The 26,579-nt window shown below is 45.8% G+C and overlaps 2 protein-coding genes across 3 annotated transcripts; one reads left to right on the top strand and one right to left on the bottom strand.

The window, feature by feature from the left end:
* Positions 1 to 17,511, top strand: erbb2 (erb-b2 receptor tyrosine kinase 2). 2 transcript variants are annotated; one of them, XM_076151611.1, is made up of 27 exons: positions 1 to 292; positions 5,512 to 5,663; positions 6,284 to 6,449; positions 6,553 to 6,693; positions 6,893 to 6,958; positions 7,074 to 7,189; positions 7,284 to 7,425; positions 7,564 to 7,692; positions 8,094 to 8,220; positions 8,358 to 8,431; positions 8,629 to 8,719; positions 9,159 to 9,361; positions 9,542 to 9,671; positions 10,427 to 10,517; positions 10,749 to 10,903; positions 10,982 to 11,029; positions 11,309 to 11,447; positions 11,582 to 11,704; positions 11,805 to 11,903; positions 12,013 to 12,198; positions 12,288 to 12,443; positions 12,523 to 12,598; positions 12,675 to 12,821; positions 12,940 to 13,037; positions 13,138 to 13,332; positions 13,454 to 13,835; positions 13,926 to 17,511. In XM_076151611.1, exons 1-27 carry the CDS (start codon positions 220 to 222, stop codon positions 14,294 to 14,296), a joined length of 3,876 nt encoding a protein of 1,291 aa, XP_076007726.1. In that variant the 5' UTR covers positions 1 to 219; the 3' UTR covers positions 14,297 to 17,511. The 2 variants fall into 2 exon arrangements, with proteins under 2 accessions (XP_076007726.1, XP_076007725.1); XM_076151610.1 differs by having other exon boundaries at positions 13,451 to 13,835.
* Positions 17,512 to 21,294: 3,783 nt separating this feature from the next.
* kcnh6b (potassium voltage-gated channel, subfamily H (eag-related), member 6b) lies at positions 21,295 to 25,737 on the bottom strand. The gene is given in 11 exon segments (XM_076151641.1): positions 21,295 to 21,591; positions 21,691 to 21,895; positions 21,969 to 22,149; positions 22,357 to 22,626; positions 22,720 to 22,816; positions 22,927 to 23,138; positions 23,238 to 23,490; positions 23,587 to 23,786; positions 23,897 to 24,290; positions 24,408 to 24,843; positions 25,673 to 25,737. Coding segments are annotated over 11 exon segments (2,610 nt in total).
* Positions 25,738 to 26,579: the final 842 nt, after the last annotated feature.

The following is a 26,579-nucleotide window of genomic DNA, read 5'->3' as shown; positions in this document are numbered from 1 at the left end:
TTACTCCCGCGCGCTGTCACGCTTTACTACCAGCAGGCAGGAATTCCAGCAGGGAGGAAGTCACTGAGATTTGGAAAAGAACAACAACTTCCCAAACGGCACCAAACTCACCTAGACGGACCGAGAAGCTGCTCCGTGTCTCGCTGGAAGTACCGGACACACCGAACCCGCTTTGGGACTATGGACTAGTACCCCCTCACCCCCTCCCGGTCCCAGCAGATGGAGGCGGTGAGAAGTTTGGTGTTTGTCGGGGCCGTGCTGCTTGGAGTGACGGGCGCGCTGAGCAGAGAAGGTGGGTAAACTTCCAGAGCAGTTCCCGGTCGGTGAATGGCGTCCTGTCAGGCACACACACACACTCAGTATGTTTGGACTATACGAAACATTTCACCGAGTTTATATGACGTGAAAGTTGGCGGTTCGACTCGGCCCAAAGAACCTGATATTTCTGTCCACGACCACATTCCTGCGAGTGTCTCCCAGTCTGTGTTGTGGCTTGTAGGATTTACGAAGCGGCGATAAGGAGGAAAATCACACCTGTCACAAAGTGGCGTCAGGCGGGATTTAGAAGTGCAACTAAACTCCTGCTACAATGTGAAGCACGTATTGTTACGCAAACAAACATATAGTTGTAAAAGTAGCAGTGAAAAGAAAGAAAGAAGAAGAAGAAGCTTTAAATTGCGTCCAGAAGTAGGAGAAGCTGCGTGACAGTGATATTATGCTGAGTTAGTGTACGTGTAAACAAAAACAAACTAACAACCACAGTCGGTGCATTGTGTTCCAGGGATCATGACGGTGTCAATTATTCACTTCTGGCACTGAAGAGGACATTGTCTGGTACTGGGCCACTTGTCACACTTGCATTCATGCCAGGAAAACAAGAGCTAACTGAAAGTGAAAAACAAACTTATTAGCTGCAAGATTAGATGCTAGAGTTGGGTTCTGTTATTATAAATATTCTTTCCAGTTGTCTTTCCTGGTGTCTTGGAGTGTTTACATGATCAGTTAAATTGTCAATACATTGTTTGCTGCTACAATCTAAAATAAATTCTAAACATAAATCTCCCAAGAAACTTCTCATAATTTAGCAAATTGTTGAAAAACGTAAGTAACTGTTAATTCATTTTCGGTCTGGCCAATAAAATAATTGATGAAGCATTAATATTTAAATTCTCTCGCCTACACTGGGGTCATTTTAAAAAGCACTAAGATGCCAGTTGAAATGCTTTACTATGTGCAGAAGCCTGTGGCATGAAGTATTGACATCAATAAGCCATAATTTCTCAGGCTATAAAGCTATAACATTATTTATTGACCCAGCATAAAAACAATCAATTCCATGCTGAAATAGAAGGCTGATGCATGGACTTTTTGGAATAACTGCATAATAAAAAATCTGTAGTTTTGTGTGAAAGCTGCAAACTATTTTACAGATTACGGTAAACAATCCAAAGTATACAGTAAGACTTCTTTGCTTAGTGATACGAGTAATAAACATTGTGGTGAAGCTCTTCTGCATTTTATTACGTGCCTCCCCTCCTCCCGACACACATAAGGCCAATAGTCACAGGTGAAGTAATTTCCAAATAAAACTGCATTGTTTGTAGGAACAGGTTGGTGCACTTTGCTCCTCTGTGTTGATCTCTGCAGCATGGGCTCAATGTGAGCTTTGTAACTGGTTTGTAATCCCTGTGGTGAGCAAAGCATCACACATAAATCTCGATATTTCTCACTCTCATTTTCCCAGTATCCTGTCCACACACACTGTATCCTGTGGCTGACAAATGCTCGAATCCAAAGGTCAGCAGTTGAAGTTGGATACGCAACTTTGTTTACTTCAGCTGCTGGAACAAATTGTCTCAAAATTGGACCTCTATGGCAACCTGCTGCAGTGTGTGTGTGTGGCCTTGGTTTCCACATGGTTCATGTCCTTCTCACACTTCAGTGGACCTATTGAGTGAAACTCAGTGTGAAGTCATTAGGTCCTACTGAATTGGCCTCAGTGGCAGGTTAACTCAGCCAGCCATGACTCACGTCTAGACTGCATGCTAGTGATCTAACTCACTCTGAGTTGAGGACGGGGCCTCATTTCCAGCCTCGGAGGAAACTTTGGCACCTTTTTTGTCTGCTTACTGGGTCACACGTCAACAATAAGGTCCTGTGTGTGTGCGCGCATGTTGTTAGTTTTTTTTCATCGGGTCTTTCACAACTGTGAGGAATCACTTTTACACTTGTATAAGTATGGTGATGTCATGTCACATCCTCTGCAGTTACCAAAGGGACCACCCAGGTGTGCTTCATCAGAGTAATTAATGAGCAAACCACTCTCACTATGAAGATTTGCTGCTTTCCTCTGTTTCATATAATTGTAATTGTAATTCCAAAGTCATTACTATAAATTCATCATACAGTTTAATATAATACATTTGATCATATAGGATTAACATCATTTTACAAATAATAGTGGATAATGTAATAAAACTGGAATATTTTCTTATGGTTACTATGGTTACCAGTATTGTCCTATCCAGCAGTATTTTGATATTTTTAACGTGGAACCTTATAATATTATTTATGTTTTAAATATGTTTTAATTTATAACTATTACACTGATTTGTCTTAAAATAATTTGTGAAATAGTGAAGAATGAAAATAAGCGATTCGGTTTGACTTCTGATCAACTAGATAAAGTGCCAGGTTAATTCTACTCGTAAAGAGATGGGTGTTACATTGATACTCAGTACTATCCCGGATTTAATATGTTAAAACAAACAATGCTCTCTACATGCCACATTACTTCTTACTTCTGCGGGTGCTTTCAACCTGCAGCAGATGTTCAGAGTGTTATGAAACCTATTCTCCTGCAGCTTTTCATCCCATTGTCGTGTGGCATGTGTGTGTGTTTGTGAGCACAACCAAAGCATGGCAGTTGTATGTGAGAGGAGTACATGTCTGTAGTTACAGCACAGAGAAACAAATCCTGTTCTGCTTGTCCGTTGAGCAATACCTGTTTTTTCTTTCTCTTTCCATCAAGGGAAGGAAAAGAAAGAATGTGTTAAGTGTGGTTCGCGAGAAATCTGAAGTTTATGCAAGACGTGTCACTAGGATTAGTGTCGCATAAGGAGCAGGGCTGACATGCAAAATCTGTGTTCTAATAAACTGACAGAGAAAGTTCTGTTTTGATCATCCTGTCTGTGCTGAGCTCTGCGGGGCTCTAATCCATTACAGGAAAGACTAAGCTACAGGATCTGCTTGATTGCTCCGGTGTGTCACACTTCAGGCTTTCCCACCGTGATTCAATCCAACACCTGCAGCAGCATTACCACCACCATCTCCCATGTTACTGTCACTTGGCACACACATGCACATATACACACACACACACACAACACACCCACTGGTAAACATGAGCATACACACTCCCTGTGTTAACTGGCACGCTGCCACAAGCAGGTGTGGCCTCGAGCTGGTGTTCAGCTTTTAGAGGGTCTGAAGCAACACACACACGTACAAGTCACTGTCAGTTTACAGTCACGACATCCTCACCCTCCAGCCAATTCACTTCAAATCCTAGAAACAGCCCCTAGTGATAAAAATCAAGTCTTTATTCACAACCTAAACGTTTGATTGATTGATTTGGCAATATTTGCACCGTTTGCAATCACAGCACATTTTCTCTTGGAAATTTCTTGTATCTTTTTGTGTATTTGGATGTCATTGGCAGCCATTAGTTGCACGTGGTGGGGGCGACCTTTTGCTTAGAGAATTTGTCCTGTGACTTCACAGTCAAATATCACTGAAATGTCCTTCAACAAGTGAGTGAGCCGCTTCTCGTGGTTTTTCCCTTCGCTCTGACCCCACTGGTGAACGTGTCAGCGTAAAGGTATGCAAGGAAATAAGTTCCACTAATAGGACACTTCCCAGAGTTCCAGAAATTGCTGGGCAGCGACTCATGAATGGATTGGAAGGAATGGATCTGGTTACCAAAGGGACATTTTGAGTCGATTTGGCTGTTAGGTTATAATGAAAAATCAAGACAGCGAGTGAATGTAGAGCAGTGGGTAGATAATGAAATGGGAGGATGGGGATGAAAGCCTTAGAGTATTTTGGGCCGTGGGGATGGAGGGGTGGGCAGCTACTCACAAGGCCACGCATACACACACACAAACACACACACAGACGTTGCCGAGCGACTTTTGGAGAGCAAACAATGAGGGAACAAAAGGAGAGCAAGCCGAGGACTGTCTGTCTTTACACACACTTTTAGAAATGGAAAATCGTTTCTGTACCACGCTTCTTCTTTCGGCACATTTACCAAACCCTCAGAGCTGGAATAGTGTGTGACTGTGCTGAGCGTGTTTGCGTGTTTCAGGTAGACGGATATTCTGCTTCGGTTTGATATGCAAAACTATTCTCCATGGTGATATCAATGAAGGAGCCAGCGATTAGTCATTTGATTTGATATTTGACACAAGCAGCAACAACTGGGTGTGTATTTTTGGCAACGACACTATTAATCATAGACCCATTTGCTTCAATGAGACGTACAGTAGCTCGCTGCCAGATTTAATGGGGCCTTATTTACGCTTTGTGCCCCTGTGTATTGTGTGTTGGCCCGCTGATTGTTTGGTAAGGTGCAGCAACTGTAATCGCCGGGAAAACTAGCCAAGAACTTGCCGGGAACACACAGTGTATCTGCTGAACTTTGACACGGCACCATCACCCTCCTCCTCAAATACATTTCCTGCCTGATAGCACTTCCTGTTCCTCCCACCGAGTCCATCCAGCTGTCTCTCCAAAAGGAGGGAAAATGGTGACACAAGGAGCGGCTTAAATGGGGAAAGGGGGTTGCCTATTGAAGGGCTTTTGGAGGGGAGCCAGAGGAAGTCATTTATAACCTCGGTGGGGGAGGAGGAGGAGGAGAAAGAACTGTCTGCTGACTGACTGACTGCCTGCTAAAGCATGAGAGCTATGCATCTGTGCGTGCCTCCATGAATTGTAATGCTATATGAGCCTGTATGCAGTACTGTGTGGCACTGTGTGTGTGTGTGTGTGTGTGTGTGTGTGTGTGTGTGTGTGTGTGTGTGTGTGTGTGTGTGTGTGTGTGTGTGTGTGTGTGTGTGTGTGTGTGTGTGTGTGTGTGTGTGTGTGTGTGTGTGTGTGTGTGTGTGTGTGTGGGTGTGTGGGGGGGGGTTCTCTGCTACTGGTTGCTAGTGGAAAGATACAGACAGACGGGCAGTAACAGTGCATAGGCTTATATTTCAAATCCAAGACCCTTATAATTTGACTCATGGATCACTGCAGGTTCAACATGCAGCTCCCTCATGTGGGGATTGAACTAAACCCACCTCACTGAAAATCTTTACTCCATTTCACTTCAAGGTGCAACTGTTTGGGTAGTCTTTTGTTTCTTGCAGCGTTTGCCCTCCAAAAGTTTGGAGTTGACAATAAAGTTATAATAAAAAACATTATTGATGTTGAGAGAGTTTTGTGTGTCTCTGCCCTATGTTGCAGTATGCCTGGGTACAGAAATGAAGCTGGCCCTGCCGTCCAGCCTGGAGAATCACTACGAGACCCTGAAGCTACTCTACACCGGCTGCCAGGTTGTCCATGGCAACCTGGAGATAACGCACCTTCATGGGCAGCCTGACCTCTCGTTCTTACAGGTTTGGTTTAGTTTCACCTTAATTACTGTTGCCTTATTACTTAATAATACATAGACAAGGAGTAACAGTTACAGAGAGCCATTTAGACGGAGATGTTCAAAGATATGATTCATGGCTGATGTCGCTCGTCTAGACTAGATGCTTTTACTAGATAGTCAACATAAATCCTGAAATTAGGTGAAGGAATTGTTATGTTTTGGTTGGTTTTGTAAATGATCTGACCTTAGACAAAGTGTTGTATTTCATCCTGGAGGCCTAAACTGGGATCATACGATCTGAACCAGAGTTGGATCTGCTGCAGACATGACTGGGACCTCCGGTTGAAGGGACTAAGTGTGGGGAAAACGTAGGAATAATCTTGCAGGAGATAAAAATAAACACATGAATCATTTTGATTTGGAGACTAAATGGAAACACCTCAATGCCCCAGACGAGATGCAGGACTCCCTCCCCTGCCTGTAAAGCAGCAATCAAAAAGTCAGATAACAGTGTTGACACAAAGGGAGTGTATTAATGTTTTCATAGACGGAGATGAATAGACAATTTATTTAGGCGATAAGGTTGTTTTCTTTCCTTAACAAATTGTCCTGTTCTTCTTCTCTTCACCACTTTTTCTCCAGGGGATCGTGGAGGTGCAGGGCTATGTGCTCGTCGCCCATGTGTCAGTGAGTGTGGTGCCTTTGGACAACATCCGGATCATCAGAGGCAGCCAGCTCTACAACTCCAGTTACGCCCTAGCCGTGCTGGATAACTCGCTCAGGACTCTTCGCCTTCGCAGCCTCACCGGTGAGAAAAGAGGAGATGCATGTTTTCTTTAGAAATGAGCTCTCCTCTTAGCCAGAACTTAACCCAGAGAACTCCCCTTGTCTGCCTGTCTGTCTCCTTGCAGAAATTCTGTTGGGTGGTGTTTATATTTGGGGGAATCCTCGGCTGTGCTTCCCAGACCCTCGGAGCATTGTGTGGAGGGACACCTTGGATGACCAAAACACTCATGCCACGCAGCTCCGACTGCAGGCTCGAGCCGCCCAATGTGAGCCACCGCTTGACCGTTTGGATGCTGTATATGCATTGAATTACATGCATGCTTACAGGAGTCTCACCCAATGTTTTGCAGAGCAGACCAGCATTGAAATGCAAACACAGTCCCTAAATTTCAAACTAAATTATTTATTGCGGTTTTCTGTCTGTTGTTGTTTATTGTCTGTGTTAATGGGTTTCTGTTGGTGCAGGCCCCAAGTGTTCCTCTGTGTGTGTGAACGGTTGCTGGGGAGAAACTGTACAGGATTGCCAAAGCTGTGAGTTGGCATCACACACACACTCGCACACTGCATAAACCTGTGAATAGTTGAGATGTTTTTGAGAAAAGCCCAGTCTTTTCCCATGATAAATACTTTCTCCATTCCTCCACAGTGACCCATATTAAATGTGCATCAGGCTGTCTGCGCTGTAAGGGCAGCCAGCCCAGTGACTGCTGTCACATGCAGTGTGCGGCAGGATGCACAGGACCCACAGACACAGAATGTCTGGTGAGTGATACAGTCATGCCCACTTCAAAAAAGAAGATATTTTTGTATAGTCTCCTTTGTTCCTCATGACCTTTGACCTACTGTTTCCCACTAGGCGTGCCGTCACTTCAACGACAGTGGTATTTGTAAGGAGGGCTGCCCACCATCCAACATTTATAACCCGCTCACCTACGACATCAAACCAAACAAAAACCAGAGGTTCAGCTTTGGAGCCACCTGCGTCAAGACGTGTCCACGTGAGTATTTATTCCTTTGAGAGGTATTCTCTAAGAAAGCTACTACACTGTCCTCCACTACTTTAGGTGTCATGTCCGAGTCTGGCCCGGCCTCAGCAAAGTGTTAAACTCCAAGTGTGTCTGTCTCTGTCTCTGTAGATAACTATTTGGCTATGGAAGTGGCCTGTACTATGGTCTGTCCCCGAGGCAACCAGGAAGTGATCATCATCCAGCCTGATGGGAATGAGACACAGAAATGTGTTGGGTGTGAGTCACATTGTCGTAAAGGTGGGTTGTGACTTCTTGTGCAGCTTGCATGTGTGTGTTTGTGCGTAATTCACAACTGGGTACAATACATTGTTTAGGTGTAGTGATGTTTATTACTGTTGTTGAAGAGTTAAAGGTATGCGCTCACCATGTGCCTTGTGTCTGTATGTGTGTTTTTGTGCGTGATGTTGTGTTCAAGCATGTGATTATGAGCCTATTGTACTGATGCTTCACCTGTGTCGATAGCACAAAGTGAGCCAACCTGTTTCCCTCAGCACCTTGTTGATGTTGTTTTATCTCGGGCTCGTCTCTAAAAGCAGGACTGCCTTGTTATGCGAGTGTGTTAACTGAGGAAATATCTGCCATCACAATGTCTCTGCTGGCTTTGCTGTGGTGACTGATCTTGGTGGTTTGTCTTGTAGACTGCTCTGGTTTGGGCATTGGCAGCCTCCAGGGTGTCACCATGGTAACATCCTCTAATGTGGAGCAGTTCAACTCTTGTAAGAAGATCTTTGGTAGTCTGGCTTTCCTCCCTGAGAGCTTTGCGAGGTAAGAGCTCAGATTTACGTGGTGGTCCTAAAATGAGCATCACACACTGAAACTTCCTTACCCTTAAACTCCCAAAGACACACAGTATTGAACACGGATTACAGACTACATTGAGATCTTTCATTCTCTTTGTTCAGAGACTCGGTGAACAACACATCAGGCCTGACTCTCAAGCAGCTGAGAGCCTTCAAAAACCTGGAGGAGATTACAGGTACTAAACACTGAGGGTCATAATCTGTGGTTGTTGTTGTTGTCATACCAGTTATTACAAATGTTTTCACCAGCAAAACAAACTCAGGTAATCCATAATTAAAATGTTGTCATTCAGAAATGTTAATCTATGCATCTGTAGAACTTTGTGCGTCTACGAAAGTGCTTTTGGTAACGCAGCCTGGTTGTGCTTTGCAGGTTACTTGTACATTGATGCATGGCCAGCAAACTGGACGGACCTGAGCGTATTTGAAAACCTGAAGGTCATCCGAGGAAGGATGCTGTACAAGTAAGACAGCCTTGCTTTTCAGCTGCTCATCCTATTATCCCATTCTTTGTCACCTTACGCAACAGTGTCACCCTCTAACCCGGTACTGTGTGTGTTTAGCGCTGTTTTCCTTCATTATTTGCCCCCATTACCCTTCAGTCTGCCAGGTTACAGTAGTTCACTCAGTCTTGGGTTATAAAGGCTAATGATTATCTAGCACAGCTGCTTTACCCTGCAGCGCTGCACTAAGACACTGTGGGAGACCAGCTTCACGTGCTCCAACTAGGTCACAAATGTGTTTCCAATATTTCCCAATTTGCCCCAAATTTGCACAAATTTATCCTCTGACAGCCTGGAGGCCGTGTCTGAAATTTTAGCTCTCTAGCTCCTTTGTTGTCCAAGATATATAAAGAGTGTAAGCTGGTCGTGTTTGACCTACAGCTTCTGTTCCTCTTTTCAGGGGAGTGTTTTCCTTGGCCGTTCAGAATCTACACATCCGTTCTCTTGGGCTGCGCTCACTACGCAGTGTGAGTGGGGGATTGATCCTATTACACAACAACTCCCAGCTGTGCTACGCCAGCTCACTGCCCTGGGACAGTCTTCTCCATCCCACCCAGGGACCCCAACGCATTGTCAGCCACAACCAGGACGCCAAAGCCTGTGGTGGGTGAACACAAACATATGTAGAACATGGCACGGTAGAGCATGCAGGGTTGAATTGCAGGTTCAAGCCTCTGTAATGCTCAGTTCCCGCTCATGACACAATAACGGAGTAATTCAAAGAGACAGCAACACAAAATCCAGTGTGCGTCCTGCTCTAATGTCTCTATTCTGTCTTTTCAGCGGCGCAGGGCCGTGTTTGTCACACCCTATGTCGTGGAGGCTGTTGGGGCCCGGGACCCAAGCAGTGTGTGTCCTGCAAGGCCTTTCAGCGCGGTACCGAGTGTGTAGAGCAGTGTGACATCAATCAGGGGTAAGGAAATGTGTGTGTTTGTGGGCGTGGCCCCACTAGATCAATAAAACGCCAAGCGATACTGTTCCCAATAATACAATATACTCAGATAGCAGCAGTGGGTTGCACAAGATTTCACCATGGCAATGAACAAGTGCTCCAATAAATAAAGCATAACAAATCATACATCACCCTAATGTACAAATGTAGAAGTGGCTGCGTGTGAAGTCGAGTGAATAAAGAGTCGATACGAAAGCAAAAGCTTGCTGCTCTGACAGTTAATCAATCTCAATGCCCTTTAACAAGAGCAAGACGAGGCCAAAGCAAACAGGCTGGTGACGGAAGTGCAATGGGGAGAATTTCATAGATCAGCAACTGAATGTCTGTAGTCATAGGTGAAAGATTTACAAGATGGCACACAAGCAAAGTTAACCACTTTGAAAGTTTATAACCATAAATGGTAAAAAGAAAAGAGTCCGTCCAGGTCTTTGTCAGCAGTCAACAATGTACCTCTGGTTGTCTTGTTGTCAGTCTGCTTAAACCTTGTTTGTCTCTGTGAGTTAGTGTTATTTAGTTCAGAGCAGCTCTTCAGTCGGAGCAGATCAGCGGCTCGGTCCCTGCCACGGTCGGTGGTTATTTGCAGTTGGGGGCCCACCCTTAGCTAAAAATGTCCGCCCTCGTGTCAGTGTCAGACGCCGTAGATAAAGGCATCTGCCAAATGCCGGCCTGTGCTCTGATCGTAACGCTGCGTGCCCCCTTGTGTGCTTGTGTTGCAGGTCTGTGCGTGAATACACAGATGGGACGGTGTGTGGCGCCTGTCACCCAGAGTGCCGACCTCTCAACGGTTCAGCTTCCTGTCGCGGCCCGGTGAGACGTGCTCCTTGTTCCATTCCAAAATGAGATCTGGGATAACAACCTTGTAGACTTAATCACTAATGGATGATGTTTAATAATGCTGCTGGAACTAAAACCATGTGAATGTGGTTCCAAACTGTGATGACCTTGCAGATCTGCTACCAGAGTCACACCGTCTTACTAATGTGATTGTGAGTAGAACATTGTGTATAGAGGTTTTAATCCTATTCCTCTTGTCTCCAGGGTGCAGACCAGTGCACAGCGTGTCTGAACTTCCAGGACGGCGAGTCCTGCGTGGATCACTGTCCCAGTGGTGTGAAGGAGGATCAGCACACTCTGTGGAAGTATAGCAACGCCTCCGGGCACTGCCTGCCCTGCAACACCAACTGCACGCTGTCGTAAGTGGACACACACTTAACGTTGCTGTCTGTGGGCATAAGGAACAATGTTTCATACTTCGTGATTCTCTCTTTCAGGTGCACTCAGAAAGATGAGAGAGGCTGCCCCATTCGTTCCAAAAGAGGGTGAGTCGCTTTCTCTGCTCAAGCTGCTAACAGATTCCACACAAAACAGCCCAATGAAAACAGAAATCAATCTCTGACAAATGTCTAGTATGCTTTCATTGTGGTGCACTTGATGTATTTGGCCTCAGTTTAACCCAATCAGCTGCCACATAAGCACAAAGTGACTTCCTTTGCTGTAAACCAGTACATTTGGATTTTCCCTCAGTGCCACAGTGTTTTTTAGAAATGAGCTTTGAGTCGATCTGGGCAGGAATAATCTAACTGTGTGTTCCTGTTCAGAGCGGGCACAACCATCGCTGCTGTCGTTGGTGGTGTGGTGCTTTGCTTCATCCTGGCGACAGTGCTGATCTTCTACCTGAGGAGGCACAAGAAGTTGAAAAGAAAGGCGACCATGAGGAGGATCCTGCAGGAGCACGAGGTGGAGAACTGAGCATGATGGGTTTTGTGACTTTGTTGGTGTTCCAGCAGAGGCGTACCAGCTGTCGGCTGTGTTTTGTTGCTCTTAGAAGTCGCAGTGTTTAATCCATCTGCTTCCTGTGTGTGTGTGTACAGCTCGTGGAGCCTTTAACACCCAGCGGTGCCTCACCCAATCAGGCACAGATGCGCATCCTGAAGGAGACCGAGCTGAAAAAGCTCAGGGTGCTGGGTGCTGGGGCCTTTGGCACTGTTTACAAAGTACAGCATTTCCTTTTAGTTTAAGCTGACATCCTCCATTTAAGTTACTTGGCTGAAACACACATGCAGAGGTTTTCAACTGTCTCACTCTCCACTTCAGGGAGTGTGGACCCCCGATGGTGAGATCGTAAAAGTACCAGTGGCCATTAAGGTTTTACGTGAAAACACCTCACCTAAGGCCAACAAGGAGATCCTGGATGTGAGCTATCATGTCACACACACACACACACACACACACACACACACACACACACACAACCAGTTTTGCATTCCCCTTCACTGAGTAACTCTTCCTCTCTCCTTCCCAGGAGGCCTATGTGATGGCAGGAGTGGCCAGCCCCTATGTGTGTCGTCTGCTGGGCATCTGTTTGACCTCCACAGTGCAGTTGGTCACCCAGCTGATGCCGTACGGTTGCCTGCTCGACTACGTGAGGGAAAACAAGGCCCGCATCGGCTCACAGTTCCTCCTCAACTGGTGTGTCCAGATTGCCAAGGTACACAAACACGATGTCGCCCTTTGTTTTGTCCATCTAGTTTGCGTACGTATGGATTCACAGACGTTGGGATCTCTGTGTTTGTATAGGGAATGAGCTATTTGGAGGAGGTCAGGCTGGTCCACAGGGACTTGGCTGCCAGGAACGTCCTAGTCAAGAACCCCAACCACGTGAAAATCACCGACTTCGGCCTGGCCCGCTTGCTGGACATAGACGAGACTGAATACCACGCAGACGGGGGAAAGGTAGAGCACAGCTGCGACCGCACTGGGGGCAACGTATGTGTGTGTGTCGGTGTGTCTGACAATGTATTTGTGTTTGTAGGTGCCCATCAAGTGGATGGCCCTGGAGTCCATACTCCACAGGAAGTTCACTCACCAGAGCGACGTCTGGAGTTATGGTCAGTGTCGTTCATTTAGTTTAGGTTCATTTAGTTTTTCTGTGGAGTTTAAGTCGTGCAATTGCAACCTTCTCAGGTGTGACCGTGTGGGAGCTGATGACGTTTGGCGCCAAGCCGTACGACATGATCCCAGCGAGGGACATCCCTGATGTGCTGGAGGGAGGGGAGCGTCTCCCTCAGCCCCCCATCTGCACCATCGACGTCTACATGATCATGGTCAAATGTCAGTCGCTTTGACGCCGTCGTTCATTTTCATACTCTGATCTGAAACTCCTTCCTTCTGCAGCAACAGATTTGGATTGGTGATTTATTGATTTCCTGGATGAATGTTTTGATGATAGGTTGGATGATTGATCCAGACAGCAGGCCGAGGTTCAAAGATCTCGTGAATGATTTCAGTTCCATGGCCAGAGATCCGCCTCGTTATGTGGTCATCCAGGTACGTCTGCTCAGATCTCATGTCCATACTTCACTTCATCGTATCTATAATGCCTCTGTTTACCCACAACAATCCTCTCTGTCCTTCCCTCTGCCTGTAGAATGACGAGCAGATGAGCATCTCCAGCCCGGTGGACAGCCACTTTTTCCGGATGCTTCTGGAGGAGGAAGGGAATAACATGAGGGACCTGCTGGATGCTGAGGAGTATCTGGTGCCACAGCCAAACCTCTTCGGCAGGACTCAGGGAGAAGGAGCCCAAGCCAACGGGCCATCGTCCAGACACCAGTCGTACAGGGTCAGAACGCTTTCTGTCTCACCTATAAGGGCCGGACAAAAGAATGGGAATATGTTTGAAGATGTACAGCCTGGAGCATGACTTGATTTACTGATCTTGGTCTTCCCTTCCTCTCCAGCAGAGTAGAGACCAGGGCTTAGACACTGAGCCTGTGGGGCCCAGGAGCATGAACTCCTCCCTGAGCACTCTGCGCCGCTGCCAGTATCCCATCTTACCGTTGGGAGCGAGCGCATCCAACGGTATCTGGACTCCTCAGTACCCCCAGCTGGTTCGCAGCCCCTCGGCTGGGGGCCACTCCGACTCCGTCTTCCTGGATGGATCTCCGGACGACCCCTCCATCCCCCCGGCCAGCCCTGGGCGCTACTGCAAAGACCCCACCTACCCCAACGGGAGCAAGGGCAACCTGGAGACGGACGGACCGCCCAGCCTTCATCAGCGTCTTCAACTACATCACTCACTGCCCCGACGAAGTCATGCACAGAATCAGAATCAGGAGTTGCCAGGTTGGTGATCATTTACAATGCAAACTATAATAGAACATGAAGACATTTGTTGTAATATGGTGCGATCACTTCTTCTTCCCTCTGGTTCAGAATACATGAACCAGGACATACAGGATCTCAGGCCAGCGGTACCTGAGCGGCCCACTACGCTGCCTCGTAAGGGCTACAAAGTGGAACGTCGCCTCCCCAATGGTCTGGGCTCTGGACACAGCGTGGAGAACCCGGGTTACTTGGTTCCCTCCAGCTCTGCAGCGGCCCCGGCCTCGCCAGCTTTTGACAACCCATACTACTTGGACCTTGTGGCCAAAGCCAAAGCTGTGGCCGGGGCCGGAGCGGCGGAAGACTATGGGGAGCTGGAGACGGACGGAGGAGCTCCCAGACAGATGAATGGTTTCGTAACCCCCACTGCTGAAAATCCAGAGTATCTGGGACTAGCGGACACCTGGAGTGGATATACTTGATAATCCGTCCCCGAGAGGAGAAGCAGATCGTGTGCGACTGCGCGGTTGAATGAGGAGTGGGGAGAGTTTGTTCTGCGAAACCCGTGGTGTGCGTACGAGTACACATCAGGAGTTGAAGGGCCCGTGTTAAGTGAAACCCAACAAGGTTTTCCAGCCAAAATCGCCAAATCAGCCGGTTGTGACGCAGCGCGGTGTCGCAGTAACTCTGCTGTGTTGATTTTCCAGAGGTCCTCTCGACATATTTAAGTGCCAAAAAGGAAGTTTACTGTGTTTGCACAGCTTCTGTAAATAACTCCGTGCTTGATAAGTAAAGGATTCCACGTCTGTCACTCCTCACCATGGTACTAGAAGAGGGAGAGGAAAGAGAATCCAACACTGGACTGGATCATGAATGTTGATTTTTTTTTAAATTCTTTTTTTTCTACTTGTTTAATATCTGTGTGTGTGTGTGTGTGTGTGTGTTTAAACTATATGTGAATTCCTTTGATTCCCTCGTGTTCTGTTTTGCTTCTCAGCCCAGCAAACCAGGAAAAAAAAAAGTAGATTTCTTTTGTCCATTTTTTAGACAAATTGAGCCATGAAATGCATTGAAAGTGATCTTTAGTATTCTGGTCAGTTTCTCTCAGACCTGATGGGGGTCTTTAATACACTCAAAGCCATTTTGTTTTGGCCCTGCAGCCCATCTGGCCAGTAGACATGCTTCCTGAAAGAAAGGCGTCCTGTGTGCAGAAGACAGAGGCATTGTGCCGCAGTAATGCATGTGGCAGAGTGCGGCTGAGGCTGCAGCTCATCTGAGCCACGGGGAGACGAGCTTTGCATGAGAAGCTAAACGGGGATTCGTGTCGTGTTCATCTGAAAGGATTTGTGCAATTAATTTGTCTTTTTTTCAGGGATTTACAAATTAGCGACAGGTTCAGAGAGATTATTTGCATTTTGAATTCATAACAACACTTTAAGAGCTTTCCTCCAGCTTGTGTTCTTACAATGAGCCATTTGTTTTGGGCCGGCGTTTCATCTTCATGCCAGTGGTCGATATAAAGAAGTGAAGAATCAGTTTAGATGTCTCTGTTTCCCTTCGTGTAGATCCTGTTAATTTAACGTAAGATCGTCGTGGAAGCAGTGAGTAAAGGACTGGAGCCGAGTGTGATTGATTCAGAGGAGGCAAACATTTCTCTCCTCCATCTGGATAATCTATGCATGGCTCAGATTCCACACACACACTGGCATCCCAGTTAATAATCAACAGCATTTTTGAGGGCTTTTTTTTCTTCATGTTAACGGGTTCTGGGGTGGGAGCAGGGGGGGTCGGGGCGACTCAATGGAGCTGTTGTCTCAGCTCGTGTCTTTGTTGAAGAGTCGGCGCTCACCAAACTTACACATCCCAGTGACTGATGTTGTCACAGCTTTGAAGAGAAGGAGTTTCCCTCAGTGTCAGGCTTTTTAATCCTGCATCCTGTCTTTTTTTCTAAGCCTTGAAACTCACAAATGGGTGACCGGGTGACTTCCCTGTCCTGCTGCATGTACAATAAATACCTTCCTGTCGTGCATCCAGCCACTACTGACTTTAAAATTGAAATTGGAGAACCTGACAGAGAGAGAGAGTTTCTTATCATGGATAGTTTCTGAGTGATTCTTCAAACAAAGGCTGGAGTGTGGAGTTCATGTGGTGGGAGAACTCAGACCCCCCCCCCCCCCCCCCCCCCCTCTCACCGCTCATCACGTCACCAAAATTGACTTTGTTCCAGAGTACGATAAACATTTAAAAAAGAAGACTTCAATAATTTCTTATATAAAAGCAATCAAAGTATCAAACAATAACATTGTTTAGGATTGGACTGTTTTTATCTGCTTCACCTAACTTTTCACATTTTGTTGTGCTTTGTATTTAAACCCTTCATACTGTTTGTATTTGTGACCTCATGTCTCCACGACATCCAGAAGAAAAGCTTTTAAATTTGCTTTTAAATTGGCTACAATTAATTTTAAAAGGGTAAAAGGTTGATGAAATTTGTAAACGCACTAAAATATATTTCACTTTTTTAGATATACACACCTTAATATCATTTAAGCGCCCCGAAATATCAAATTTGTGTTGAGAGTTGAACACCAAAAGCGTGTTGGGCTGATGTGCGTCCACACGAGGGCGCCATTGGCCACTGTGACAAATCAGCAATGGCGATGTTCCTTCCTCCTTTTTAAGATGTGATTTTCTTTCCTCGGGCAAATATGAGACCACAACCTGCATTTTTGTTCTTGCCATTCAAATGTACATTACGTGCAGGTGTTTACACTGTTTTCTATACATTGGTCATTTCAGATGTTCTTATGTAGCCGACACATTACTTACAGTCTGGAATGAGGAGCAGATTTGTTTTCAACGGCAAATAGGAGGTTGTGTTAACCCGTCCTCTCTAGAAAACACGTCTGTATTCTTTCATCCATTTGCACATAGTTTGATTTTAAAACCATGCAGGTGTATTTTGGCGGTACAGAGGCTGAGGACGGGGCGTCGGTCCCAGGTTTTGGCCTTGTGGTTTAAGGAACCTCTCCTTGATTTGAAAGGTAACACGTTCAGTTTCCCGCCTCGCTCCTTGAAGTGCTCTTGAGCTAAACACGCCCGCTTTCTGATTGGCTTGCTGAGTGTGTGTGGGATGCATGCTGGTCCGGTCATTGTCATGCATGGACACGTGGTCTGTGTGCGGGTGAGCGAGCAGGATGCCGGGACCTCATCCTGGAGCGAGGGGAAATGGAAGGATTGAACTTTAACTTGTTTGTTTTGGTACCTTTTTTTCTTGTGAAATTTGTATCTTTCACCCTTTGTGATTGTGTCAAGGAATGAGTAATAACATTATATCGGGTGTTTCGTTATGTACTTTCCAACCTATTTGATCCCATGTTCTAAATGTACAACATATATGTGGAGTAAACAAATGTTCTGGTAGCTAGTTTGATTGAAACATTGTGAAAGGAAGTGGCCGACAAATGAAAATATGCGATGAAGAAATTGTATTTTTTTTTGTATGCACCATGTGTTCTCTTGAAATATGTCAAATAATTAAAACCTGCTCTGATCATTCCTTGATGAATATAATGCAAGGATTGTTTTTTATTTTAATGTTTTTATGGATTTAGTTCTCGTTTTACTATTCTGGGGCTTTAACACACTGGGTTTGTTTCATGAATGCTGGATTAAATCTCCACTTGTTTCAATTTCACAGATTATGATTTCAATACGTACAAATTTGATGTTACAGCAATGCACACCTGTTTTATTTGTTTTACCATCTGTGTTTACAGGATAGAGGAAAGGCAGCATAAGTACAATTTCTCTATAGCTGTTTTACGTTTCATTACACTTTGACAGTATAAGAAGAAGAAGATCAAATTCAGTTTCAAATCACGATTCTAGAGACGCACAAGTCTTTCATCCTTGAGTTAAGAAATAATTATATTGTATATACATTTAAAACCTCCTTATACAGTTGATAATGGATAATGGCGGTGTTCAGTGTCTGATGTGGCTCAGGGCTGAGACTTTCTGCAGCATCCAAACCTGAAACGATCCAGTTTGCCGAGATTATTCAGATAGAGTACAGGCATGACTGCAGATCCCAGATTGGAAGTCAGAGTAATGGGAATACCAATAAAACATATGAATTCAGCTGTGCTGATCAGCGGCCTCCCGATTGCAGTCAGCAGCGTAGGAGGAAGGTAGGAGATGATGGTCATAACCAGGCTGTTGGTGAGGGTTTGAATGGCTCGCTGCTTCTGCGGGTGGATGTTTGGTCTTCCGGGGTCAGATCTTTTCAGCGTTCTGACAATGAAGTAGTCACAAATCCCAACGATTGTCATAGTTATTATGAACGGCACAGTAGAAAACATGGAGAAATATGCCAGATCATTGACATAGTACACAATTCCATAGACAACTGTGAGAGCCCAGGCAGCAGCGACCATGAGAACCCTGGGGGTCAGACTCTTCCTCTCGTGATAGACGACTGGATGAACCACGGCCATGTAACAGTCCAGACAGACACATGCCATCATCAGTGGCCGTCCAGTTGTGGTCAAGGCGTAAAAAGAATTACAGATCCTGCCAAATGTAAGATTATGCCAGATGTGAAAGTTCAATAAGCACGGAGCGGTGAAGAGCAAAAAGACCAGATCCATGACGGAGAGGTTGAGCATCAAAAATTCATTTGGCGAGAATGGGGTTCCTCGCCTGTGTGTTTTAAACATCTCGAAGAGGATGGCCACACATGCAGGAACACCAAAGGCAAAGAAGAAGATAGTGAAAAAGCTCCAAAGCTTGACACCGGTGTCATAATTTTCACAGACGGTGAAGATGAAGAAGTCTTCCCTGTAGATTTCAGAGCCATTGGAGCTGTTGGATAAACGCTGAAGATATCTGTCGGACATTGTGGAGCAGATAAGCACCGTACTGTTGGTGAGGTTCTGCAAGGTCGTCTGTACTGAGCTGCTGCTGGATCTCTGTATCTCTCTTTATGTTTGTGTCAATCATGTTCAAGATCTGCTGCCGGCTATGCAAATCACAAAGCTACTTATGAAAAACAGAAGACCCACATAGCACAGGATGTTCATAAACAAACGTCCAGAAAAACAAATCAGGTGTGATAAATGCCCACGCCGCCACTCAGTGTGTTTGCAGAGCGTCGTCTCTTCAGTCAAATATCAACAACCACTGCAACTGTCAATCAGTGGAGCTGGAATTTATGGTGACATCAGTGACGAAACAGGCAAATTATATACGATAAGGATGGGGTAAAGCTGTGAAAACAATACGTCACAGAATTTGACTATTTTATCGTTAAAACAACAGCACTCAATGTGAACTCCAGAACTTAAAAGTATCCTGATTTTGCTTCCAAAAAATACAAAGAGTGATGTAAACATTCTGCTTGGCTAAACATACATCTGTCACATAGTCAGCATGCATTTAGTGACGTTTTAGAATCCCAAAACTTAGTCTTTATATACAGTATATGAAGTAGCACTCAAGTAGCAGAGTAAATCTTGAAATACAAAGTGTTGTCCATGAAAGCACCACCAGCAGACGGACGACGCTTATTTGACTCTTTTTGTCCCTCGGTCGCCGCCATATGATGAACCTCTTCCCAGAAGGTGTGTATGGGGTTTTTATCAAAGTCGACACAAATAACTGGATTACGTGTGTGTGTATCTGTGGAACCGTCCGTTAATCTTCCAGCAGTTAGCTCACCTAGGTAGATATAAAACAACATTCACAGAGTTCGTAACTTGCGTTGTAAAGTGTAAAGTTTTAAAGGGTTATGGCGGTGATGTGTTCAGGTGTTCAGGCTCCCTCGTTAACTGTACTACCTTGAAGATGGCGCTGCACGGTAAACGTAAACAAATCTATAGCTACGAGGCTCGGTTGATAGTTTATGCCTTGATTTTCTGCTACTAGTAAATTCCAGTGACAGTGAATTGATGTGTCATAGTTTTACTTAAGGTGTTGGTCTGAGCTTTATTACATTGAATGGAGGAAAGAGAAATGGCTATAATGTAATAAAATGTTTTGATTAGTATTAGATCTGTATTATTAAGTCATCGATATCATAATAACAATAGGGACAAGAGGGAGCATACTTGTGTACAATATGTTTATATACAAAATGTAATTTTAATCTGTTTATATATTCAAATCATCTAGTAAATATTTAAACAGTTACATGCAGTGTAGTAACGCCATTGTTCTGTTGCAATCAGATAAATGGAATCAAACTTCCTCGTCTCCTCCCTGTCTAGTGGACGACAACCAGGCTCAAATCTGGGACATCCAGCATTTGCCACGGGCGATGGAGGACCCTATTCTGGCCTTCACAGCTGAGGGAGAGATCAATAACGTCCAGTGGGCCTCTGCCCAGCCGGACTGCACTGCTATCTGCTGCAACAACTGGCTGGATATCCTGCAGGTCTGAGAGAGAGAGCGTTGTTTACAAAAGACAGAGTAATGTTAAGTTTTTGTCCTTATTGAATGTAACAAATGGCGGCGTAGATGTGCACTTAAATCCACTTTCCCTCCTCTATTTTTTTCAAAAAACTCCAAGCACCAAACTAATTATGAGCCTTAAGTAACCATAGTAACCTTGGTAACTCAAGTAACTATTCCTTTTTTATGCTGTTTTAAGTTTTGTCCTGTTTATACATGGATTGAACAAAAATATTGTGTAAAGTTAATTTATTGATGCTTTAACTTATTCTTTAAACTTAAAATCATATATTTTAATCACTGACTGTTGGTTTTGATGAGGAAAAACATCTTTGTGATGCATTAATATCTACATTTTCTATATCATAGTATTTACTCACCACAGCATGAGTTACATCAATTTTATTCTCAACAACCAACATTATTTGTTATACAGAATAAACAATCCCTCACAATGTAAACCAATTCCCAGTGGTTTCATATTTTAACAGTGAGATGACTCGTTAATTGACTGATTGTAAATTCTTCCTTTACTTTATACTTAATATGGAGGAAAACACTTCCTGATGTTCTCAATCCAAAATCTCTACAATATAGAAAATCTATTTAAAAAAAAAAAACATTTCTGTCTAGCTGGATCAGGAAGGCTGGTTGTAATAGGACTGAATAGGACAGGAAAACCAATCTAAGGAAGCGGACAGGAATGCAGAGGGACTCATATATAGATGTAGGATGATGCTGAGCTGACGGTTCACACGCAGTCATGATGTATTTGTACTTGGATCCAAATCATTCAGGTGATGGAGCTCCAATGCAGTTTCAACAGCCACAGACTCACTGTCATCTTGTGTAATCACCACAGGCCACTGATCTCTGTTTTAGAGATGCTACTTGCTGTGCAAATGTGTAACTAAGATAGCCGCAGACCAGGAGCTGCACGTGTCACATGACTCCTTCCTGCAGTCTGTACGTCGCAGAGGAATACTTTGAAATTCAGATTTGTCGGAAGCTCCTTTAATGAGGGGTGTCAGGTGACAGGCAGCACCGGGTCTGAGAGGTGTTTCTGGATCTCAGCCAGTCCAGAAGCTATGTCCAGGTTCCCCGGCAGCGAGGGGTAGCGCAGGCCGCCGCACAGTCTGGGATTGTCCATCAGGGAGGATTTGCCTGACTGCTGGGGAAGCTGTGGAGTCAAACCTGCTGGGGTCTCAGTCTCAGGGGTGACGGACGTGGACATGGTGTCGTCAGATGCCACAGTCACGTGGACGCCGCTGGACAACGACTCCTGGGACTTGTTGGTGAATTTGAGGTCGGTGTGGGTGGAGCTCTGGAGGGATGCAATCACATATAGGTTTATGTTCACTATACCACAATCTCCCAGATAGAGTCAAGCAGTGAGGGTTAACTTAAATGAAAGATGCCATACCTGTGTGTTTGCCCGGCTGTCCCTCTGAAGTGGAGAAATGGGGTACATGGTGTGCAGCACAGGGGGCCCAGGTCCATACAGTGCAGCCGAGTCAGTGGGCAGGGTGCTGGATGATACAGTGCTGTAAGCAGGAGGTACAGGAGTGATCTGCCTCTGCAGGAGCTGGAGGATGACATTGATGTCCGCTGTCATGCGAGTCTCCAGTCTGGATAAGAGAGGTAAGTATATTCAGAATAATGCAATAATGCCAGCATCCATTATGCCAACTTTAAGTGTACCTGTTAAGCTGTGAATGTAAAACTTCAAGTCGAGACTCGAGCTCGCTGGGCCTCTCTTCTGTGAACGGTGGCGGATGGTAGGAATCGCGAACAGACGACGATCTCCAGGCACGACTGGAAAACTGCTGTGGCTGTGGGTCGGGCCAGTATCCGTACATTCCCGCCATGTTCCGGGATGAAGCTGTAGAAGATGAAAAGAAGAAAGTAGTAGTGCATAGTTGCTTTCTTTCTCAACATCAGGAGAAGATGGAAGAAGAGGAAGAAGGATTCAAAGGGTGAAAGGGCAACAAGTTGCAGTGTTTTCAGCTTCCAAGTCATTTCAATTCGCCAAAATTTTTGTTTCTAACCCTATTTGCTACCACGTCTAGGTTCATTGATATTCATCTACCTTGGTGACCCCTCTCTAACATTGCTTCCCTGCCCACTGAGGCTCCACCGGGGGGTCTCAGTTGCACTACAGGGGGCGAGTAGTCCCGCCTGGCGTCTTCTGGGGGGTACAGCTCCACTTTGGCACCACAGGAAAGCGGTTTAGTCAGGTCCTCGCTTGATTGGGAACACGACGATCCACAGCTGCAGCGCTCATCCCAGTGAGATTGAGGAGCTGAGTGACGCTGACGGAAGGACTGAGGCGGGTAAGAATCTTCATGATCCATTCCATCTGTTCACAGGAGAGCATTTCATTCACTCATTCTAACTTCATCGTATCAGGAGAAGTGCTTCTTCTCTCACCAGGAAGACCAAGATCTCTCACCTGGCCTTATTCGGCAGTCCAGCGAGTGGTTTCTGTGTTTTGGTTTGTGACGATATCCACAGTCATCGCCGGAATCATCAGTTATTATTGGTGGAACCTGATCAGCCTGAAGACAAAGTTGTAAGTAAGTTGATAGCAGAAATGCAGATATTTCACTTCTGTATGGGGACATTAAATTAGCTCATAGGGAAAAATGAACGTTGTGACATTTTAGTTTCTACATACGTCTCTAAGGTCAAAAGCGATTTCCAAGTTCCTCCAGAAGTTGTCTGCAAAGTTAGGGTAAATATCCAGGACCTCCAGCAGATCGTCCCTGGGGATGCGGTGCAGGTCACAGTAGGTGATGGTGTGCACGTCTGAATTAGACTTCCCCGGCTCATCGTACAGGTAGAGAGGCTCACCAAAGATCTCGTTGGTTCCTGCGTGGGGATAAAGAGTTTCTTGGTGTAGTAGATGTTAAAGTCTTTTTGATTCACCTTTTAAAATGTTTAGGAAATACTAAGAATCTGTTTGTCTACCTAATATGGCAACCACCACATCATCCCTGGTGACCCGGATGGATCCATGTGAGATGAAGTAGAGAGAGTCCAGGATGTCTCCATTGTGGATCAGGATATCTCCTGGAGGAGCATGAACGGTCTTAAACCTCCTAGCCAAGGCACGGAGACACGCCTGACTGCCTCCATGGAAAGCTTTGCAGTTCTGCAGCAGAGATCGGTTCAAGTGCAAACAAATGTCTGCCTGCAAAGACTCTGGGAATCCCTTTAAAACCTGAAGATTCAAAAGCAACAACGTGTAAGTGATTGCATGTGAAGCCATGATATGAATCAATGGTGTTAATGCGTCACAGGGTTAAGCAAGGTTTACTGCGTTCATGTCGATGCCATTGGTGTAGGACCACGCGTGTTGGAAATACTCCTCCAGCCTTTGGCGCAGGCACCCTGGGATCTGGTGGAAGCGGATGAATTCTTTGACCCTCAGCATCTGGGTGTGGTAGCGGGTTGTTCCAGAGTACAGTCGCTGGATGATGGCGGACACATTCCCAAATATGCTGGCATACATGAGAGCTGGGACAGAAGAAACAATCACGTCAACCTGTGGAACCTCCCACTTTAATGTCAATGGGGAATCATGAAAACGGGATGGTGGAAACGATGTCACGCTCAGGAAAACTCACAGCCAATGACCATGACGCAGATGGAGAAGATCTTCTCCGAGTTGGTGTTTGGGGAAACATTCCCGAATCCCACGCTGGTCAAACTGCTCAAGGTGAAGTACAGAGCAGTGACGTACTTGTCTTTAACCGACGGACCGGAGCTTGAGTCGCTGTCGTTGTAGGCCTTCCCTACTTGTTCGGCCAGGTTGTCCAGCCAGCCCGTCTCCGTGTACGGCCTCTCCACAAAGCCGATGGCGTACCAAATACAGGCCAGCCAATGGGCGATGAGCACAAACGTGCACATGAGCAAGAAGAGGACGGCGGCACCGTATTCAGAATAGCGATCCAGCTTTCGTGCCACGCGGACCAGACGCAGCAGCCGAGCCGTTTTCAGCAGGCTAGTTAAGGTCGCCATCTTCCGTGTCGATCAAAGACAGGGAAGAGAACATACAGAGGTCATACTTCAGAATATATCAAAGGTATGTGAAGTTGCTGTCAGTAAGTGGAACCTTTCATGCAACAGCATACTCACCTCCTCTGATCCAGACCTGAAGATGAGCAGGTCAAAGGGGATCGCTGCAAACAGATCGATGGGGAACCAGCCTTTGATGTAATGCTTGGCTATCCTGCTGGGCTGTGTGACCACCTCCTCGTTGTGGTCGACGTAGGTGGTGCGCAGGTTGATGACTATATCCACAATAAACAACACATCCACCATGAGGTCCACCACGTTCAGAGGGTTACACGTGTAGCCGCAACTCCTCTTCAGCATGTCCCCGTGCTCGTCCAATAGGAAGGCGGCCGAGTAGGGAGTGAAGACGGCTGTGTAGAGGACCAGCAGGAGGATGATCCAGTCCCAAAAGGCCTTGAACGGGCTGTAGTGAAGCAAGATCCACCATGTTGTCTGTGGCACCTGGATTTTGTATTCAGGCAGCACATCAGACTCCAAAGACAGAACCTGGAAAACACAAGGCAGAGGTTTACAAAGGATAACTCACAACTACAGAAACCACAAAGTCTCTCCGTCTGAACAAAAACCAACAGACCTTTCGAGACCGCACACTGTTTTGCTGGAGGCTGCCAGCTCCGGCTTTGCGACCCCGTAGGTCCAATGAATCCTTGGCCATCTAGTCATCGGTCACTCGCACCAGAGGCGAGATGTGACCGACCAAAAATGACATCCAAAGAACATCCAAAGCTCCGAATGAGGATTTGCAGCCCCTGACCGGTTCTGACCAGCCGACGGCCTTACACTTCAACACACCGGACGGACGAATAGACGAAGGCCCCAGATACATGGATACACACGCAGAAAGAGTCTAATCCAGCAATGAATTAGTCATCATCAAGCAGTGCGGTCACTTCGCTTGTGTTTGTTTGGTCCTCACACCCTCACACAGAGGCAGTGATGCAGAATGCTGGGCCTCAGGGTGTCAGCAGTGACTACAGCAGGTCTGAATTGAATTGAATAGCGGCTCATTGCCACCCAGGAGAGAAACCAGCCAACAAACCACGTACTACTGATTTTTCCACTAGCGAGTTAATTAACCACGTGTTAATTCTGTCACGGCAGCTACACAGCACATGTTAGCGGGACCTTTTCACTCCTCAGGGGTGGAAATCAAAACATGTTATTGTCACCTGAACTGACAGGATGAGTGATAGCGTATGATGTCATTCCCTCGGAGTTCCCAAATGGGATGTGCACCCCCCTGCCCCAGCATGCCTCCAGTGTGTAACCAGATGAGACGCACACGGTGAGAGACGGAGCCCACAGAGGTTCTCTGCCCCCGTACCTGTGTGACCTTCCCCGTGACCTTCTGAGAGCGGTCCATCACCTTGGAGGGGCTGAGCCGCTCCATCCTTGGACTCTGAGGAGAGAGGTTTTCGTGTCCCTTGCTGGCAGGTCCTCCACTCTTCATCAGGTCAAAGTCAGACATGAACCTCCGCTGGCCTACAGGTGACATTTTCGACAAACAAACACATCCTAAGTACTTTTACATCTGCTCTCTTTTGCTTGTTTTGCAGGAATGATTACATAGACATTGTAGCAGTTAAAGTGTAGAAACCTTTGCTCATGCTGGCAGATCAGTCTTTCAAAAATAGCCATTAAATCAAAACATACCTGAAAACACAAAATGTCAGTCTTCCTTCTCAGGCTTGACCACTAGGTGGCCATGACTCAGATCTCCATCCTTCACAGCACTTTCTGAAACAAATGTGTTCAAAATGCTTCCTTCTCCTGTCTCGTGCTTTACATTCAGGCAGAAATAAACCTCATTTTCACTGCTGAACCCTCCGCACTGACAAAGGGCAACAGACTGGCCTTCAGCTCGCATGTGCAACATTAGTTAAAACTGGAACTAATCAATCCCATGTTATAACTGAGAGGAACTGACAGGGAAATCAATGGGAGTGATTGATAACCAGCAAATGGGCCCAGTGACTCTACACAGACAGACTTCCATGTTGCCTTCAAATGACGATGTTGATGTGTCTGTGCTCTTTCATGCAGCGCTGCATGATGCTGTAGGTTTAAATTAGAGTCCAAGCTGTGGTATTAAGGACTCCTGGTGCAAAGAACTAATTGCAATGGTTATAATAGATGTAAATATTGAATTCCATACATATAGCATAGACGTTCAATATGTTGCATGCATGCTGCTAATGTGGGATCTTATTGACTGCAGTGTTGACACTACGG

This window comes from Genypterus blacodes, unplaced genomic scaffold (assembly GCF_046128005.1).
Source record: "Genypterus blacodes isolate CSIRO-AG114 ecotype Tasmania unplaced genomic scaffold, CSIRO-AGI_Gbla_v1 ptg000055l_1, whole genome shotgun sequence".
Taxonomy (NCBI): domain Eukaryota; kingdom Metazoa; phylum Chordata; class Actinopteri; order Ophidiiformes; family Ophidiidae; genus Genypterus; species Genypterus blacodes.
The sequence above is the reverse complement of the archived record's forward strand: the minus strand, read 5'-3'. Positions and strand labels throughout refer to the sequence as shown.